At 36.2% G+C, this 17772-nt stretch overlaps 1 protein-coding gene and 1 long non-coding RNA gene across 3 annotated transcripts in view; one reads left to right on the top strand and one right to left on the bottom strand.

Moving 5' to 3' along the window:
* The window catches only part of SPESP1 (sperm equatorial segment protein 1), a 35871-nt gene extending 23157 nt beyond the window's left edge, over positions 1-12714 (top strand). Inside the window, exon 2 of the mRNA XM_077746496.1 lies at positions 11527-12714. Within this exon, the coding sequence (XP_077602622.1) occupies positions 11527-12533 (1007 nt within the window). The 3' untranslated portion in view covers positions 12534-12714. The remainder of the gene's footprint in view (positions 1-11526) is intronic.
* LOC144217036 (uncharacterized) overlaps positions 1-16838 on the bottom strand; it is a 36449-nt gene extending 19611 nt beyond the window's left edge. Inside the window, exon 1 of one of the 2 annotated variants that reach the window (XR_013330822.1) lies at positions 16775-16838. This is a non-coding gene — a long non-coding RNA (uncharacterized LOC144217036). The remainder of the gene's footprint in view (positions 1-16774) is intronic. The other variant, XR_013330827.1, reaches the window with a different exon arrangement.
* Positions 16839-17772: the final 934 nt, after the last annotated feature.

Below are 17772 nucleotides of genomic sequence, written 5' to 3'. Positions count from 1 at the left end.
AAGCCAAGAACTGACACAGTAGGCCTTCTGCTTTCTTGGTCCAAAATATTCTTGTGCTGAAAATTTCATTGGTACCATTTAGTCATAGGAGATGAAATGAGCAATAATTTGTGTTGCTTACTCTTCAGATGAAAGATAGCAATTTTTTAGATTTTTGGCTTCTTTAAATAATGACTTAATGTATAAAAGGCATGTTTCAAAAATTTAAATGTTAATCAAATATAATAATATATATATTATGATTCTAGTTATATAAATATGGATAATCTTGACTTCTATTAAAAAATCTATTAGATGGAGGGGCACCTGGGTGACTCAGTCGGTTAAGCATCCGACTTCGGCTCAGGTCATGATCTCACTGTTCCCGAGTTTGAGCCCCACGTTGGGCTTTGTGCTGACAGCTCAGAACCTGGAGCCTATTTCAGATTCTGTGTCTCCCTCTCTCTCTGCCCTTTCCCCACACTCTCTCTCAAAAATAAATAAACATTAAAAAAAAAAAAAAGTAAATCTACCTGATCTACAGATTGGACACAATTCCTTTCACAATCCTAGCTTGCTCTTTTTGCAGAGGTGAACAAGAGGTGCTGATACTGAAATTCATATGAAATTGCAAAAGACCCAGACTAGCCACAGAAATCCCAACCAAAAAAGAACAAAGTACAAGGATTCATACTTCCTGATTTCAAAGCTTACAATTACAACTGCAGTAATCAAGACAGTGTAGTACTGGCATAATAATAGGCATATAGGGAATGAAATTCAATCAGAGTCCAGAAAGGACCTTTTACATTAATGGTCAGTTGCTTTTCAACAAGGATACCAAGACAATTCAGTGGGGAAAAGAATAGTCTTTTCAGCAAATTCTGCTGGGACAATAGCCAAAGGAATGAAGTTGGACCCTTGCCTCAAGCTCTGTACAAAAGTTAATTCAAGCTAGATCATAGATCTAAATGTAAAAACTAAAACTATAGAACTCTTAGATCAAACTGTAGGTGTAAGTCTTGGTGCCCTTGGATTTGGCAATGGTTTTTTAGATACGATATCAAAAGTACAAGTAGCAACAACAAAATGGATAAATTGAACTACATTAAAATTAAAAACTTTTGTACTGCAAAAAATAACCTTAAGAAAATGAAAATACAACTAACAGAGTAGGAGAAAATATTTTCAAATCATATATATGGTAAAGGACTTGTCTCCAGAATATATAAAGAATTCTTATAACTCAATAATAAAAAGACAACCCAACTAAAAAATGGAGGAAGTATCAGAATATAGATTTCTCCAAAGAAGATACATAGAGGGCCAACGGGCACGTGAAAAGATGTCCAATATCATTAGGCATTAGAGAAATAGAAGTCAGAACTACAATGGGATATGACTTAACACCCACAAGGATGGCTAGAATCAAAAGGACAGATAATAACAAGTATTGGGATGATCTGGAGAAATTGGAACCCTTATATGGTGGGAATGCAGCTGCTTTGGCAGTTCCTCAAAGGTTAAACATAGTATCACTATATGACCTAGTAATTCCACTCCTGGACCTAGGTACAAGAGAAATGAAAACATACATCCACACATGAACATAGATAGCAGCATTACCCATTAGCACTAAAAAGTAGAAACAAGCCAAATGAGCAGCAACTGATGAATTCATAAACAAATTGTGGTATATCCATACAATGAAATACGATTTGGCCATAAAAAGGAATGAAATACTGATGTGTGCTACGATATGGATGAGTCTTGAAAACATTATGGTAGCTAAACACCAAGAATAGGCAAATCTGTAGAGACAGAAAGTAGACTTGTGGTTGCCTAGGGCTGATGGAAATGGGGAATAGATTTATTTAGGGGATGATGAAAATGTTTTAATGGTTATGGTTGCACAATTGTGAATATACTAAACACCATTGAATTGTATACTTTATGTAAAAGATAAACTATGAAGGAGTTTTAATCCTAGTAACCCTTAGGGATTTTTAATCCCTAAGATTGTAATTTAGTTAAAATTATGTTAATGCAATGTTACCTTAGAGATTGATAAAACATAATAAAAGGAGATTAATAGAACTTAAACAAATTTAGTTAAATTTATGTGATCTAAGTTTGTTTATATTAGGCCATATAGTAAGGGCCAATTTAGGGAAGTGCAGGGGCTTTCTGAAAATTGTAGCTATTTAACTACAATATTTATGATATTGATAAACTTCAGACTTAGAAATTTAGAAAAATATAAAGATGTATCTTTTACATCATTGTAAAAAAGTGCCCCTTTGCCTAAAATAAGAGAACTATTTTTTAATGTCCAAATTTTCTCCCTAATAATAATTGGATTCTTGGCCGAAAACCAAAACCAAACCAAAAAACAAACAAACCCAAAACCAAAAAGCAGATTTATTTTAAACATAACATGATATTTAGTTTTCCTCTACAGCATTCTTCTATGGAATTGTTTTAACCTGTTATCATTTCTTTAAGATAAATTACTGGAAGTACAATTAATTTACATATTTGCTAGCATTTGGTTCATTCATTCACTTCACAAATGCTTTTTGACTGCCTGCTATGGCTCTAGGCTCTGGGTACAACAGGGGATATAGAGAACAAAGCAGACATGCTCATAGCCTTCAAAGAGCTTACAGTATGTAGTTGTTAACAAACATTAAATAAATATATATAGTTAAGATTGTCTTAAATTCTATAAAGAAAAGATCAGTGTGCTAGAGAGAGACTAATGATGCAGGGTTCATAAACAAAGTAAGGAAGTTACTTTTGTTACTAAGGAAGTAACTCTACACATACCAATCCTAGGTTTTACCATTTTTAAAAAATTTTATCTCCTTGACTGGCAAAATAAAGATTGTTTTAACCTGCATTTCTTTTATAACAGGGAACTTCAGCAACTTTTCATGCTAATGGACTTTTTATTCTTTATACTCTCCTCTTCCTTAAGTGGCCATTCTATGAGAAGGAAATATGTCTTGAATGTATTGTTTATTGATTGAAGTTTTATGGTGCATTGCTCATTTTAGACCATGATTTTATTATTTTCCTCCAAATAAACTCAAAACTAACTTATTTTTGCTTCTGTGTGAAGTGAATAGATCCTTTTATGCATCATTGACTATAAGTTTCTAAGTATATTTTGTAGTAACAAAACATATCAAATTTGGGATCAATTTTAGACATTTTTTCCAAAGAAGGAAACAGACACATGAAAAGAGGCTCATCATTACTTGTCATCAGAGAAATGCAAATCAAAACTGCAATGAGATATCACCTCACACCTGTCAGAAAGGCTAAAATCAACACAAGAAACAAGTGTTGGTGAGGATGTGGAGAAAGGAAAACCTTCTTGCAGTATTGGTAGGAATGCAACTGGTGCAGCCACTATGGAAAACAGTGTGGAGGTCTTCAAAAAGTTAAAAATGCAGTCCAGCAATTGCACTACTAGGTATTTACCGAAAGAATACAAAAATACTAGTTCAAAGGGATATGTGCACCTCAATGTTTATAGCAGCATTATCTATAATAGCTAAACTATGGAAATAGTCCAACTGTCTATCGATTGATGAATGGATAAAGAAGATGTAGTGTATATATATAGATACACACACACACACACACACACACTGGAATATTACTCAACTACAAAAAGGAAAAAAAATCTAGCCATTTGCAATGATGTGGATGGAGCTAACAGTATTATGCTAAGAGAAATAAATCAGAGAAATACAGATGCCATATGATTTTGCTCATATGTGGAATTTAGAAGACAAAACAAACAAGCAAATGGGGAAAAAAACGATAATGGGAAACCAAGAAACAGACTCTTAACTATACGGAACATACTGATAGTTATCAGAGGGGAGGTGGATGGGGAATGGGTGAAATAGGTGATGGGGATTAAGTACACTTGTTATGATGAACATCAGGTATTGATTGTACAGAAGTGTGGAATCACTATATTGTACACCTGAAACTATACTGTATATTAACTAACTGTAATTAATTAATTAATCAAAAGAGCGAGAGGGAGAGCACATGTTTGAGAAGGGAAGGGGAGAGGGAGAGAGAGAATCCCAAGCAGGCTCCATGCCCAGGCTCCTGCTGCTGGGCTTGATCCCATGACCATGGGATCGTGACCTGAGCTGAAAGCAAGAGTCTGATGCCCAACCAACTGAGCCACCCAGGCGCCCTGTTAACTAGCTGGAATTTAAATAAGAATAAAACAAAATTAAAATTTTAAAAACTAAAAAATTTTGGGATCAGTGTTTAAAAAAAATTCCAAATACATCTTAATATATGAATGAGCTGTATTTTTGTCCAGTTGACAGTAAAGCAATATTCTGTATATTTTACTTACATATTGATTGATTGTATTTTCATATTACATGTATTTTAAAAGAGAGTTATATTCCTCCAGGATAATTTTATTTTACTTCTACTTTGCCAGCATCCTTGTGTCATCTTTTTATGACAACATTGCATAGTTGTTATGTGTACCTGCTTTGCAATAAGGCAGCCTCTGCTTCAGTGCCATTCTTACCACCTACAAATTGAATATAATCTTAGGCAAATTACTTGTCCTTTATCAGTATCCTCCTTTTCCTCTTTTTGAAAACACTCCTCACATTCAAAGCCCTCCATGTAGTGCGTGGCACATAGGAATCCCTCAGTTAGAGCTATTATGGTCTTTTCAATCACTGTTTTCCAATTTTGCCCTTCAAATTTTGTGCCGCTTTTGTTCCTATGGAGGTTTTACCATTTTGTCTACTTTCCCATTATTCTTGTTGTGTAACTAATTCTCCCCGTACTATTTCAAAAAGAGAAGTGCAGATAGTCTCAAGCACAGCTATGACATCCGTATCTGCCATTGATGTTAAACCGTAAGCCTGCTTTGCAGGGAGCCATGCTCCTTAATAGAGGCACTGGAAAGCAGCGTTGTGATTTCTCAAGGTGGAAGAGGTTCTTTCTTTTGTCCACATTTGGAGACATTGCTATATTTGGACGGCACATTAACTGGTAAAGATACAGATGGATATTATAAAGCATGCCAGTGTAAACGTATAAAAACTCAACTTCTAGCAGAGTAGTCTGGTCTTTGTAAGAATTTGAATTTTGCTCATCTTTCTAGTAACTTATGAAGAAAGAGGTTTTCATAATGGCCAGGACCATTTGTAGGGATATTGGAGGCTTGACTGTCTTTTACTACCTTGCCTGCAAACGTTTGTATAAAGATCAAATTGATCTGCAATAACAATCCTGATTAGTAGAAGCGTGAAGTCAAATATGAAGTATGTAGATGTTTTAGGGGGACAAAAGTAGAAGGTGGGAAGTGTGTGGGGAGAGAATGGATTTAACAATAGAACAATATGGAGACAAAGGATACATGAAGAAGGGAAGAAAAGCAAGGTCATTCAGCAGCCATGAGCAGGCTTTTTAATATTGCCTGAGTAACAGTGTAAAGGGATAACGAGTACTTCGGGGTTTTTTAGGAATCCGCTAGCAGTAAGGATGTCCTTTTCCAGTCCTTTGACAATCTACATCACCTAATAGTAATCTGGGCATCCTGCTTACTGCTTTGAGAAGGGACAAGCTAAATGATTAAAAATGGAATGTTTAGCAGCCTACCATCTAATGGCAATGTCTTTTTAAAAGCATTTCGGCTTTGGTTGGCTGCAGATTTTAGATCTGCAAGTGAATAGTGGCCCAGAATTGAACATTTTCCAAAACATATATAAAAAAAATTTCATTACGGAGAAATTTAAGTATATACACAAGTAGAATTGCATAATAAATCTCCACATACCTATAACCAGCCTCAGCTACTAACCCACAGTTAAGTCTTGTTTCACTGATATGTCCCCACATTCCTTCCCCTCATCTTCATGGTCCTTCTCTCTAACTTCTCAGACTCGAATTTTTTTAGAAGCACATTCCATACATCATATAATTTTATTTCAATGTGAAGCACTAAAATATAAGTACCTAAACACAATAACAATGTGAGTGTCAGCATCACAGAGCCCAATGTGAGGCTCGAACCCATGAACTATGAGATCATGACCTGAGCTGAAGTCAGACACTTAACTGACTGAGCCACTCAGGTGTCCCTAAGAGATAACATTTTAATTGGATCTTCTAGCTTCTGGTAGTGGCCAGCTTTCTGTGTTTTATGGCCACTTTATTCTCTGCCTCCAGAATTCTCCATATTACCCTCCTCCTCTTCTGTGTTTCAAATCTCTGTCTGAAAACATTTGTGATGGGATGTAGAGTCCATCCAGATAATCTAGGATAATCCCCTGTCAAGATCCTTAATTTCATCACATCTGCAATGACCTTTTTTTCTTATAAGGTAACATTTACAGGTTCCAAAAATTAGGACCTGATCTCTGGATGCCTATATTCAGCCTAATATAATTACTCCTATAGATTTTGGGCATTTTTTTTTAAATTTATGATTAGATATTTTCTTCCATTATTTGTTATCAAAATAACATCTTCTTTCTCATCTTAATCTTTTAACTGGTTTATATTTGTATATTGATTATCATATGTTGGTTTTATATCTTGCTGCTTTACTAAATTCTCTTAGTCCTTGTAGGAGCTTTCCAATTGATTCTTTTGTGTTGTCTAGATATCTAATTATATCATCTACACATAAAGATAATTTAACCTTTTTCTTCCCAATTCTCATGCTTCCAATTATTTTCTGTTGTCTAATTACTAATAACCTCCAACATGATGTTAAATAGTAATGGAGATATTAGCATCCTGATCTTTTTTCTGTCTTTAGTAGGAAAGGGTCTAGTGTTTTTTATAGATAGGATCTAAGGCATATTTTTAATGTTTTTTTTAAGGGTTTAAATTTATATTTTAAGCTGAGAAATGTCAGGAGGTATCTTTATAGAACTTTTAAAGTGTTTTCAAGTATCTATTTGGTTCTGTGAGATAAAAGGGTAGATATAGTACCTTAATTTCATAGTTAAGTAAATGTTCAGAGAAATTAAGTAATTACCTAAGGTCATGATGCTAGAAAGTGGTACAAGCATGACCAGAATCAAAAATATTTTTCACTGCAGTAGACTACATATTCATTTTACTTTAATATTTTCCTCCAGGAAGACTATAGATTCAGGACAATGCATTAAATACCTATGAGAATACATAAATGAGTTCTTTTCCCTTTTAAAATGTGAGTTTTACTGGTTTACTATATGAAGTGATTGAGTGTGAGTGCTTGTGTGTTTTTAGAGAGTAAAATATATACAAAGAAGTCTAGAGTCCTCTTTAATGACCAACTCCAGTCCCGTTTCCTCTCCTCAGAATCAATGTAGTATAAACCCCGACAGTTATAGTTTTTTTTCTTTTATGTAATGCAAGGGCCAGACTTTTTTTTCTTAAATAGTTTATTGTCAACTTGGTTTCCATATAACACCCAGTGCTCATCCCCACGAGCGCCCTCCTCTGTGCCCATCAGCCCCCTTCCCCTCTTTCCCAACCCCATCAGCCCTCAGTTTGTTCTCAGCATTCAAGAGTGTCTCATGGTTTGCCTCCCTCCCTCTCAACTATTTTCCCCCTTCCCCTTCCCCATGGTCCTCCGCTACTTCCTCCTAACCCATCTATACGTGCAAACATATGGTATCTGTCCTCCTCTGCCTGACTTACTTCGCTCAGCATAACACCCTCAAGTTCCATCCATGTTGCTGCAAATGGCCAGATTTCATTCTTTCTCATTGCCATGTAGTATTCCATTGTATAGATAAACCACATCTTGATCTATTTGTCAGTTGATGAGCACTTAGGCTCTTTCCATGTTTTGACTATTGTTGAGAGTGCTGCTATGAACATTGGGGTACATGTGCTCCTATGCATCAGCACTCCTGTATCTCTTGGGTAAATTCCTAGCAGTGCTATTGCTGGGTCATAGGGAAGTTCTATTGTTAATTTTTTGAGGAACCTCCACACTGTTTTCCAGAGGGGCTGCACCAGTTTACATTCCCACCAACAGTGTTGGAGGGGGCCCGTTTCTCTCTAGATGCCAGCATCTAGTCTCCTGATTTGTTCATTTTAGGCACTCTTACAGGCGTGAGGTGGTATCTCAGTGTGGTTTTGATTTGTATTTCCCTGATGATGAGGGACGCTCAGCATCGTTTCATGTGTCTGTTGGCTTTGGAGAAGTGCCTGTTCATATCTTCTGCCCATTTCTTCACTGGATTATTTGTTTTTCAGGTGTGGAGTTTGGTGAGTTCCTTGTAGATTTTAGATACTAGCCCTTTATCTGATATGTCATTTGCAACTATCTTTTCCCATTCCGTCAGTTGCCTATTGGTTTTATTGATTGTTTCGTTTGCCATGCAGAAGCTTTTTATCTTGGTTAGGTCCCAATAGTTCATTTTTGCTCTTGATTCCCTTGCCTTTGGGAATGTGTCAAGTAAGGAATTGCTGCAGTTGAGGTTATGGAGGTTGTTTCCTGCTTTCTTCTCTAGGGTTTTGATGGTTCAGGTCTTTTATCCATTTTGAGTTTATTTTTGCCAGAGTTAAGCTTTGATTGTAGAAGCATCTATTTCAAAGAGCCATCCACTTCAAAGACTGCTGTCTTGAATAAACACATTGCCAGCCACATGCCTTAGAGAAAGAGCCAGGCCACCCTCCCTGACTAAGGTTCACTTGTTTTAGAGATCTTAATTGATTTTGATAACTGATCTTTTGGGCTACTTGTTTTTTCCTCTTTCTGTGCCCCAAATTCATCATCTTATGTTTTGAATTCCATAAGAGTGAACCCTAGGGCCTCCACATTTGACCCCAATAAAAGGAGAACCCCTGGCCCATTCGCACTCTCCACCCTTACCACCTCTCTCTGGCGCTTTCTAGGGTGCTCTCTTTATCCCTCCATCTCTCTTTCACTTTCTCCCTCCTCTGCTCCGTCCACCTCCCCCAGTGTGGCCCCAGGTGTGCTATGTAATTTCAACTTCACGTAAGTAATAAACCTTTTCCCCCCCAAATTTCCTGATGGTTGTTGCTGAAGGGTGTCTTGCAATTATAATAAGAGCCACAAGGGTCAGTCCAGTGGTTACATTGGTTTGGAAAGGGGACTTGTCTGTGGGAACAGCTCCCCCCACATCACCATGGCCAGGCCCAGGTGAGTGCCACCAGACATTTCTAGCTGGTAGCTTTATTATAGGTAGGCTGAGGCTGGCACAAAATAGGTAATAGCCCATAAGAGTTAGGTATGTTAACCTTCTAGTTCATTGTTAAAAATCCACAATTCACAGACAAAATTGTATGATACTGTGTCAGTGATTTTAAGAAAATTATTACAAGGTTTGGGGTGCCTGGATAGCTCCGTTGGTTAAGTGACAGACTCCTGATCTTGGCTCAGGTCTTGATCTCAGGGTTGTGAGTTCAACCCTGCATTGGGCTCCATGCTGGGTGTGGACCTACTTAAAAAAAAATTATTACAAGGTCATTATAAAAATCTACTTCCTTTTTTTCCTCACCCATCATCATCATATGGATCTTGAAGTATGCAAGACTTTCCTAAGCATAAGATAAAATACAGAATCTACTTATAGAGTCTAGATCTCCAGACAAGTCTGGTATGTTTTCACAATCTCTTTGCCTCCCTAAACTGTTCTCATTAAGAAATTTTTTAAATTGAGAAAAAAGCTTTCAATTTTGATTAAATATCCATCTGGTCTCTCTAAGTTTCAACAGAAGAGTTAAGGAAGAGAGGAAAAAACATGTAAATATGAAGCATTTGTTTTGACGGCTTTGTGCCTGCCAAAGTGCTGAATAGAAGTGCCTTCTGAACAGAAAGTTTGTTATTTCATTCCTGCAGAGGGAGGGTTTAGGTATAAGTTATTCATGAGAGTTTGGTAAAAAGTGACTGACTTTCTTCAATTAAGTCAGTTTATATCCATGATAGTGGCAAAATGATTTCAAAATGACATATATAAAATCCCAGCACTTAAAATTAAAAACTGCCTTAGGAAAAGGGGAGTTGAGCAGAATTTCAGAATATCTTATTCAATAATCTTTTTTGTTTTCCACTTTGGAAATGAGAAACTTCATCAACCACTCAGATGCTGCAAAATACCAGTATAAATAGAACTGCCATTTTGGACCTAGAGTGTATTATGCTAAGTGAAATAAGTCAGTCAGAGATAGACAGATACTGTAATTTCACTCATGTGGAATTTAAGAAACAAAACAGATGAACATAGGGGAAGGGAAGGAAAAATAAGATAAAACAGAGAGGGAGGCAAACCATAAGAGACTCTTAAATACAGGGAATAAACAGGGTTGCTGGAGGAGAGGTGGGTGGGGGGTGGGCTAAATTGGTGATGGGCATTAGGGAGAGCACTTGTTGAGATGAGCACTGGACATTATACGTAAGTGATGAATCACTGGGTTCTACTCCTGAAACCAATTCTACACCGTATATTAACTAACTTGAATTAAAGAAAAAAAAAAAAAAAGAACTGCCATTTTGTGTTAAGAGTGAAACATTGATGGTTTAGACCAGGAATTGGCAAACTTTCTGTAAAGGGCCAGATAGTCAGTATTTTCAGCTTTGTGCACCACATGGTATCTATTGCAACTACTCAGTTCTATTGTTGCAACCCAAAGCAGCCATAGATAATACATAAACAAATGGGCAAACTGGCTGGATTCCAGGAAAGCTTTATTTACAGAAACAGCTGCCTATGACTCACAGGCTGCAGTTACATCTTTGCTGGGTTGAGAGCAGTGGGATCCTGGTAAACGTTCAACAACTGGTTTCTTGGAGAGACTAGTAAACCCAGATTTACAGCATTTGCCCATTTATGTGATGTAAAGACTCCAACCATAGTTGATTTCAAGCTATATGATGTTACTGAACAGGGACATAGAAAGACATACAGAGGGATACACCACTACAAGCATTTCTACCATACAACTACACTAGATGTAAATAACCTCAGGACCATGGATTATAGTAAAATGACATAAAAATACGAAGTGATGAATTTTGAATATTTCTTACCTTTATTTCTGATACAATTTATTTCATTGCAAATGAAAATAATTTTTAAGAACGTCTATGTTTAACACTCGGCTTACAAAATTCCTAAACATTTAATAATTGGTTCTAGTGAGCCAGTTTGAGCCAATCCAGCACACCACTGTGTTGGAGATTATAATCAAGAATTTTGTTTTAATAAGCTGCCTTAAGAATCTTAAGAAACTTAAGAATCATAAGTTATATGGGAGAGTAGAAGCAAAAATATACAGAGGATTGTGTTAATATGCCACTTTTACATTAACCTTGTTCATCTGTTTTGGTAAGAATCTGAAAAAATAATTTTGTTTATATAAGTGAGAGTTGACTGAGTCAAAGATGCTTTCTTTCCTGGTTCTTTATCTCAACTTTTAAGTGATAACATATGAAGTAAATTCAGGCCAGTAGCTTCTGTCAGTATGTCAATATATAATATTAAGTGTTCCTGACTGTTTGATTTTTTTCCCCTTAAGGTATAACTGTGACGCCTGACGAAGAACAAAACTTAAATCATTATGTAGAAGTTTTACAAAACCTAATACTAAGTGTTCCTACTAGGGACCCTGGTCATGAGAAAAAATCAAAGTCTCCAAATAATGCTCATTCTACAGAACCAAAGGTATCAAGACTTAAGGAGATAATTACACATGAAGACACTTCAGCTGAAAATAATGTTTTAGTCAATCCTGTCAGTGAAGAGACCACAGCTTCCCCTACTGGAGGCTTCACACTGGAAGTAAGGCATAAAAAATCTACTCAAAGTACAGCATTCTGGTCGATTAAACCAAATAATGTTTCTGTTGTTTTACATGCCGACGAACCTTATATTATAAAAGACCCAGAGCCGGAGCCAGATTCAGAAGTAAAACCTACTGAGGCACCAAAGGAATTGCCAAATGTTACGAAACCATCCCCAAGCCCAAACGTCACGTGTCTCAGTGTGAGCACTGACACAGAACTAGAAGATGTCCCTCAGCTCTCAGGCGAGTATGCGGTGGGAAACCCTGAAGCAATAACATCTGGAAGACACCCGCAGATTTTGAGTAATGATGACATTTTGAAAGAAATTTCAGATATCCGCTCACTGGTGCGACAGGCACCTCTTGCTGAGAGCCTCAGACCAGAATATAGGGAGGACATTCAAGCCTCTAGGGAGCACCTAAAGAGAAGCCTTGCTTTAGCAGAAGCAGCAGAACATAAATTACAAAAAATGTATAGTTCCCAGTTCTTACCACTCAGACAAAGCAGTAGTGGAATTGATGACATTGAAACTGTCATTAACATGCTGTACAATTCTAGGTCTAAATTATCTGAATATTTGGATATTAAATATGTTCCACCACAGATGAGAGAAAAAGCTACTACAGTCTTCAATACGTTGAAAAAAATATTATGTGTCAGTCGACTAGAAACTCAAAACCTTGTTAGGAAGTTATTAAACAATAATATAAAAATGTTGCACCTACTTGATATTCCATAACAAAGCTTGATTGAAACAAACTATGCATTCACTTTACAGGAAAAAAAAAGCACATTAGTGATTCACAAGTTGTATAAAAATATTTTCTACTGTAGTTCAATGTTCCAACATCTCTACATGTCGTATGTTCTAAAAAATGCTCATATGCACTAAAGCCTAATAATTTAAAATAAAATTTTCATTCAGGATATTTGTAGTTTTTTTCTCATTAATCAACTTTTAAAATTATGAAGATCTAATCTTTAAAATGTTTATGTTTTGATTTTACTTGAATAGGTTAGTTAAATTCACTCATTTAATATAATGAGTCAAGAGACTGTGCAATCTATATGTAACCTGTTTTAAATAATTGAATATAAATGTAAAATTTTAGTATATATGGTCTTTATTACTCTTTCAGAGGATCTGAGTTTTCTGTCTGAAGAGCAAAGTTGGAATTTGAGTCAGAGCTTTTATTTGTACATATATCTGCCTCCTTTGAAACATGGATGGTATATGAAGATACATCCCTGTTTCTTTGTTGTTAAGGATTTCTGGAATATCAGCAAGTGACTGTAATTTGGGTTTATAATGTAGTCATTCTCACTTACTTCCTCCTGTTGTTTATTTCTATACATTTATAGTGAAGCTTTGCAAATCTTTTGTTAGGAGTATGACTAACACGATTGAGGTTAACTGTGGAATATCATGATTATGGTGCAGGTAATTCTCTTTCATTAGTTGATTGGTATTATATTTAAATTCGTTCATGTATTCATTCACCGAGCCAGTAGTTTGTAGCTTAGTAGAGATTTATTGACCTTGTACTATGTGCAAGACAAAACGCTAGGCTTTGGGGACATAGTAAGACCTGTTTCCTTCTCTCTTTGAGATTGTACTACAGCAGGAAAGACAGACATTAAATAAATGATTTCAGTACTTTTTAAATTTCAGATGTAACAAATTGTTAAGCATCTGTGAGAAATTTGGCCTCACCTCGACCAAAATAATGGGAAAGCTACCCTGAGAAAGTGGCATTTAAGGTGCGATCTGAAGGGTAAGGGTGTGTGTAGGGAGAAGGAGACATTCCAAGCAGAGGGAACAGCAGGTGTGATGCTCCGAGTTGGGAATGAGTATGGCAAGTTCAGAAAGTAGCTGGAATGTAGACAGGTAAGGCAGAACCTCTCAAGATGGAGCTGGTCAGGTACCCAGGGTTGGAGTAGATCCTGCCAGGCTTTAAAGTGTGTATTGACAATATCAGCTCTTATCCTATGATCAGTGAGAAGCGTTTGTGGACTTGAAGCAAAGGATGGTATGATCAAATTAGTGTTGTTTTTTTTTTAAAAAAACCCGATCTGACCGCAGTTTTTAAGGTAGACAGAAGTAGAAGTGGACTCTGCAAAGGCCATATTTAGCCTGGACTAGTTTGAAAGAAGTGTTAATTTAGAGGTAGGAATCAACAGTGTTTGGTAACTGCATGGACATAGAGACTGAGAGAGAAGCAGGGATCAGAAAAAATTCCTACCCGCTTAGCTATATATAAAAAAGATCACATGGGTTTTGTTTCACAATAATCCTCATTACTGTTTATTGTTGTTGTTTTATTTTGTGTGTGTGTTGCTTATTTTTAAAAATAATTTTACTGTGGAAGATTTCAAACATGTGAAAAAGTCAACAGATTAACGTCAGAAGCCTGTGTACCTATCATCCAGTTTCTGCAATGATCTGCTAATGACCAGTCCTGTTTCACCCAGACAGACCCTTTCTCCTCTTCCCTATTTTATGTTAAATTAAATCCCAGATACTTTTTAATTTCATTTGTAAACATGACATCATGAAGCTCTTTAAGTTTTTTAAAATAAACTACCACAATTTCATCACACATACACATTTAATAATTATTTAGTATCATCAAATATCCAGTCAATGTTCAAATTTTAAACTGTCTAATAAGTTTATAATTTAGAGTTTGTATGGATCAAGATCCAAATAAAGTTCACACATTGAGATTTGTTGATTTGACTCGTAAGTCTTTTAATCTAAAGAGTTTCTTCCACCTCTTTTTTTCCCCCTTGAAACTTAATAAGTCAAAGAAAATAGTCATTTGACCATAGGTTTTACACCTATGGATTTTACTGACTGTATCCTCATAATGCCATTTAGTATGTTTTCCTGTCTTTGGTTTTTCTGTAAATTGATAGTTGGGTCTATCAGACTTTATCAGACTCAAGTGTATCTCTTTTTTTGGTCAAGATTGTGTAGTATTCTTCCATCTGGTTGTGTTTACTTTTGTATTTATAGAGCAGCTTTTATTGATCATTACCTAGATAGATTATTGATCAGGTGTTGCAAAATTGACATATTATTCCTTCCGTATTAGCTGGAATATGTCTGTAATGAGAAACTTCCTCTCTATTATTTGGTTCCTGAGGGGTCTGGGATATATTGGAAAGACGTAAAATCTTTCTTTGTTTAACAGTTTTCAAAATAATTTAGTTCATAGAATCCTCCAATAGTGACCTATTTTTAAAAACTAGATCTTTTTTGGGGCACCTGGACTGGCTCAGTCAGTTGAGCATCTGACTTCGGCTCAGGTCATGGTCTCCTGGTTGGTGGGTTTGAGCCCCACATCGGGCTCTGTGCTGACAGCTCAGAGCCTGGAACCTGCTTTGGATTCTGTGTCTCCCTCCTTCTCTGCTCCTCCCTTGCTGGTGCTCTGTCTCTTTCTGTCTCTCTCAAAAATAAAAAAAAACAAAAACATTTTTTATTTATTTAGATCTTTATTCTTTTGGAGGAATTGTAGCCTTATAGAGAAATTGGTGAGAAAATACAGAGTTCCTACATACCTCTCTCTAGTCTATCATAGTCTCTTGTATTATTTACATCTTATATTTAGTGTGGTACATTTTCTATAACTGATGAACAAATACTGATACATTATTATTAACCGAAGGTCCATAGTTTACATTAAGATTCACTCTTTGTGTTGTACATTCTATGGGTTTTGACAAATGTATAATAACATGTACCCACCATTATAGTATCATACACAATAGTTTGCCCTAAAAATGCCCTGTGTTTCACCTATTCATCCCTCTCTCTTCCTCCCCCATCCCTCCAAACTCTGGCAAACTGATATTTTTACTCTCTCTCTATGTTTGCCTTTTCTGGAATGCCATGTAGTTAGAATCATAGAAAGTATAGCCTTTTAAGATTGGCTTCACTTAACAATATGCATTTTTTTAAAATATTTTTTAAAATTTATTTCTAGGAGAGAGAGAGAGAGAGACAGCTTGAGCAGGGGAGGGTCAGAGAGAGAGGGAGATACAGACTCTGAAATAGGCTCCAGGCTCTGAGCTGGTAGTCAGCACAGAGCCTGACGCCGGGCTTGAACCCATGAACCGTGAGATCATGACCTAAGTGAAAGTCGGACGCTTAACCAACTAAGCCACCCAGGTGCCCCAGCAATATGCATTTAAAATCCCTCCATGTCTTTTTGTGGCTTGACAGCTCATTTCTTTTACTGCTGGTATTCCACTGAATGGATGTACCACGGTTTGTACATTCATCTATGGAAAGACATCTTGGTTACTTCCCAGTTTTGGCAATTATGAATAAAACTGCTATAAACACCTGTGTGCAGGTTTTTAAGTAGACACAAATTTCAATTGTGCCAAGTTTTTGTTTATATACCTTTGAAAATGCCAAAGTTAGCAACCTTTTATATTTTGACCAGTCTGATAGATGAAAAGTGTTACCTAGTTGTTGCTTTAACATATATTTCTTCAGTTATGAGTGAGATTGGACATTTAAAAAAAATTATTTCTGAAAATGGCTTGCTCGTGTTTATTTCTCTCTGCTGGTTTCCTTTTCCTTAGTGATACATACAACCTTTATGTGTAACAAAGGAGTTGGAATTTTGTGTCCTATTTTTACAACTATTTTGTCTAGTTTACTATTTGTATTTTGATATTTCCATGTATAAATTGAAAACATGTATAAATCAAATTTATACATTTTTTCCTTTATGTTTTGTGTCTTACCTTTCCCACTCTGAGATTTTACAAAATACCTCTTTTTTATTCTAGTGTTTAGTAGTTTTACTTTTTAAAAAATGAACTTTGTTTTTTTAGAGCACTTTTAGGCAAATAAAGCAGAAAGTGCAGGGATTTCCCATATATACTCACATATGTATAGCTTCTCCCATTATCAACATCCCCCCACCCCTGAAGTGGCATATTTGTTATAATTGCTAAACCTACCTTGTTAAATCCTTATAGCTCAAAGTCTGTACTTTATATTAGGGTTCACTCTTGGTGGTGTACATTCTGTAGGTTTGGCCAAATGTACAGTGACATGTTTCCACCATTATAGTGTCATAAAGGGTAGTTTCACTGCCCTAGAAATCCTCTGTGCTCCACCTATTTATCCCTCCCTCCCATCAAACCCCAACAACCACTGATCTTTTTTACTGTTCCCATAGTTCTGCCTTTTCTAGAACGTCATATAGTTGGAATCCTATAGTATGCAGCTTTTTCAGATTGGCTTCTGTCAATAATACACATTTAAGGTTTCTCTGTGTCTTTTCATGGCTTAATAGCTCTCTGAATAATATTCCATCGTCTGAATATTCACAGCCTATTTATCCATTTATCAATAAAGGACATTTTGGTCGCTTCCAAGTTTTGGCAATTATGAATAAAGCTTCTATAAATAACCATAAGCAGGTATTTGTAAGGACATAAGTTTTCGATTCCTTTGAGTAAATACCACGGAGCACAATTGTGGGGTTGTATGATAAGAGCATTTTTAGTTCTGTGGAAACCATGAAACTGTCTTCCAAAGAGGCTGTACTGTACCATTTTTCACTCCCACCGGCAATACATGAGCGTTCCTGTGGCTCCACACCCTCACCAGCACTGGGGAGTTGTGTTCTGGATTTTCACCATTCTAACAGGTGTGTCGTGCTCTCATTGTTGTGACCTATTATTTTTTAATTAAACATTTTCTTTTTTGATAACTATAAACATGCAGTTGTAAGAAATGATATGAAGAGATCTAGTTAATGAGCTCTTTACTCATTCCATCCGATGGTACTATCTTTTAACACTGTAGTAAAATATCACAACCAAGATAAGTATGTTGGGATAAGATACAGAACATTAATCCTACCACAAGGATCCCTTACGTTGCCCTTTCATAGCTATGCCAACTTTCCTCCTGCTTTCACAGCTCCCTCACCACTGGTAACCACCATTAT

Source organism: Crocuta crocuta, unplaced genomic scaffold (assembly GCF_008692635.1).
Source record: "Crocuta crocuta isolate KB4526 unplaced genomic scaffold, BGI_CrCroc_1.0 scaffold130, whole genome shotgun sequence".
NCBI lineage: Eukaryota > Metazoa > Chordata > Mammalia > Carnivora > Hyaenidae > Crocuta > Crocuta crocuta.
Note: the sequence above shows the minus strand (reverse complement) of the source record. Positions and strands in the feature narration are given on the sequence as shown.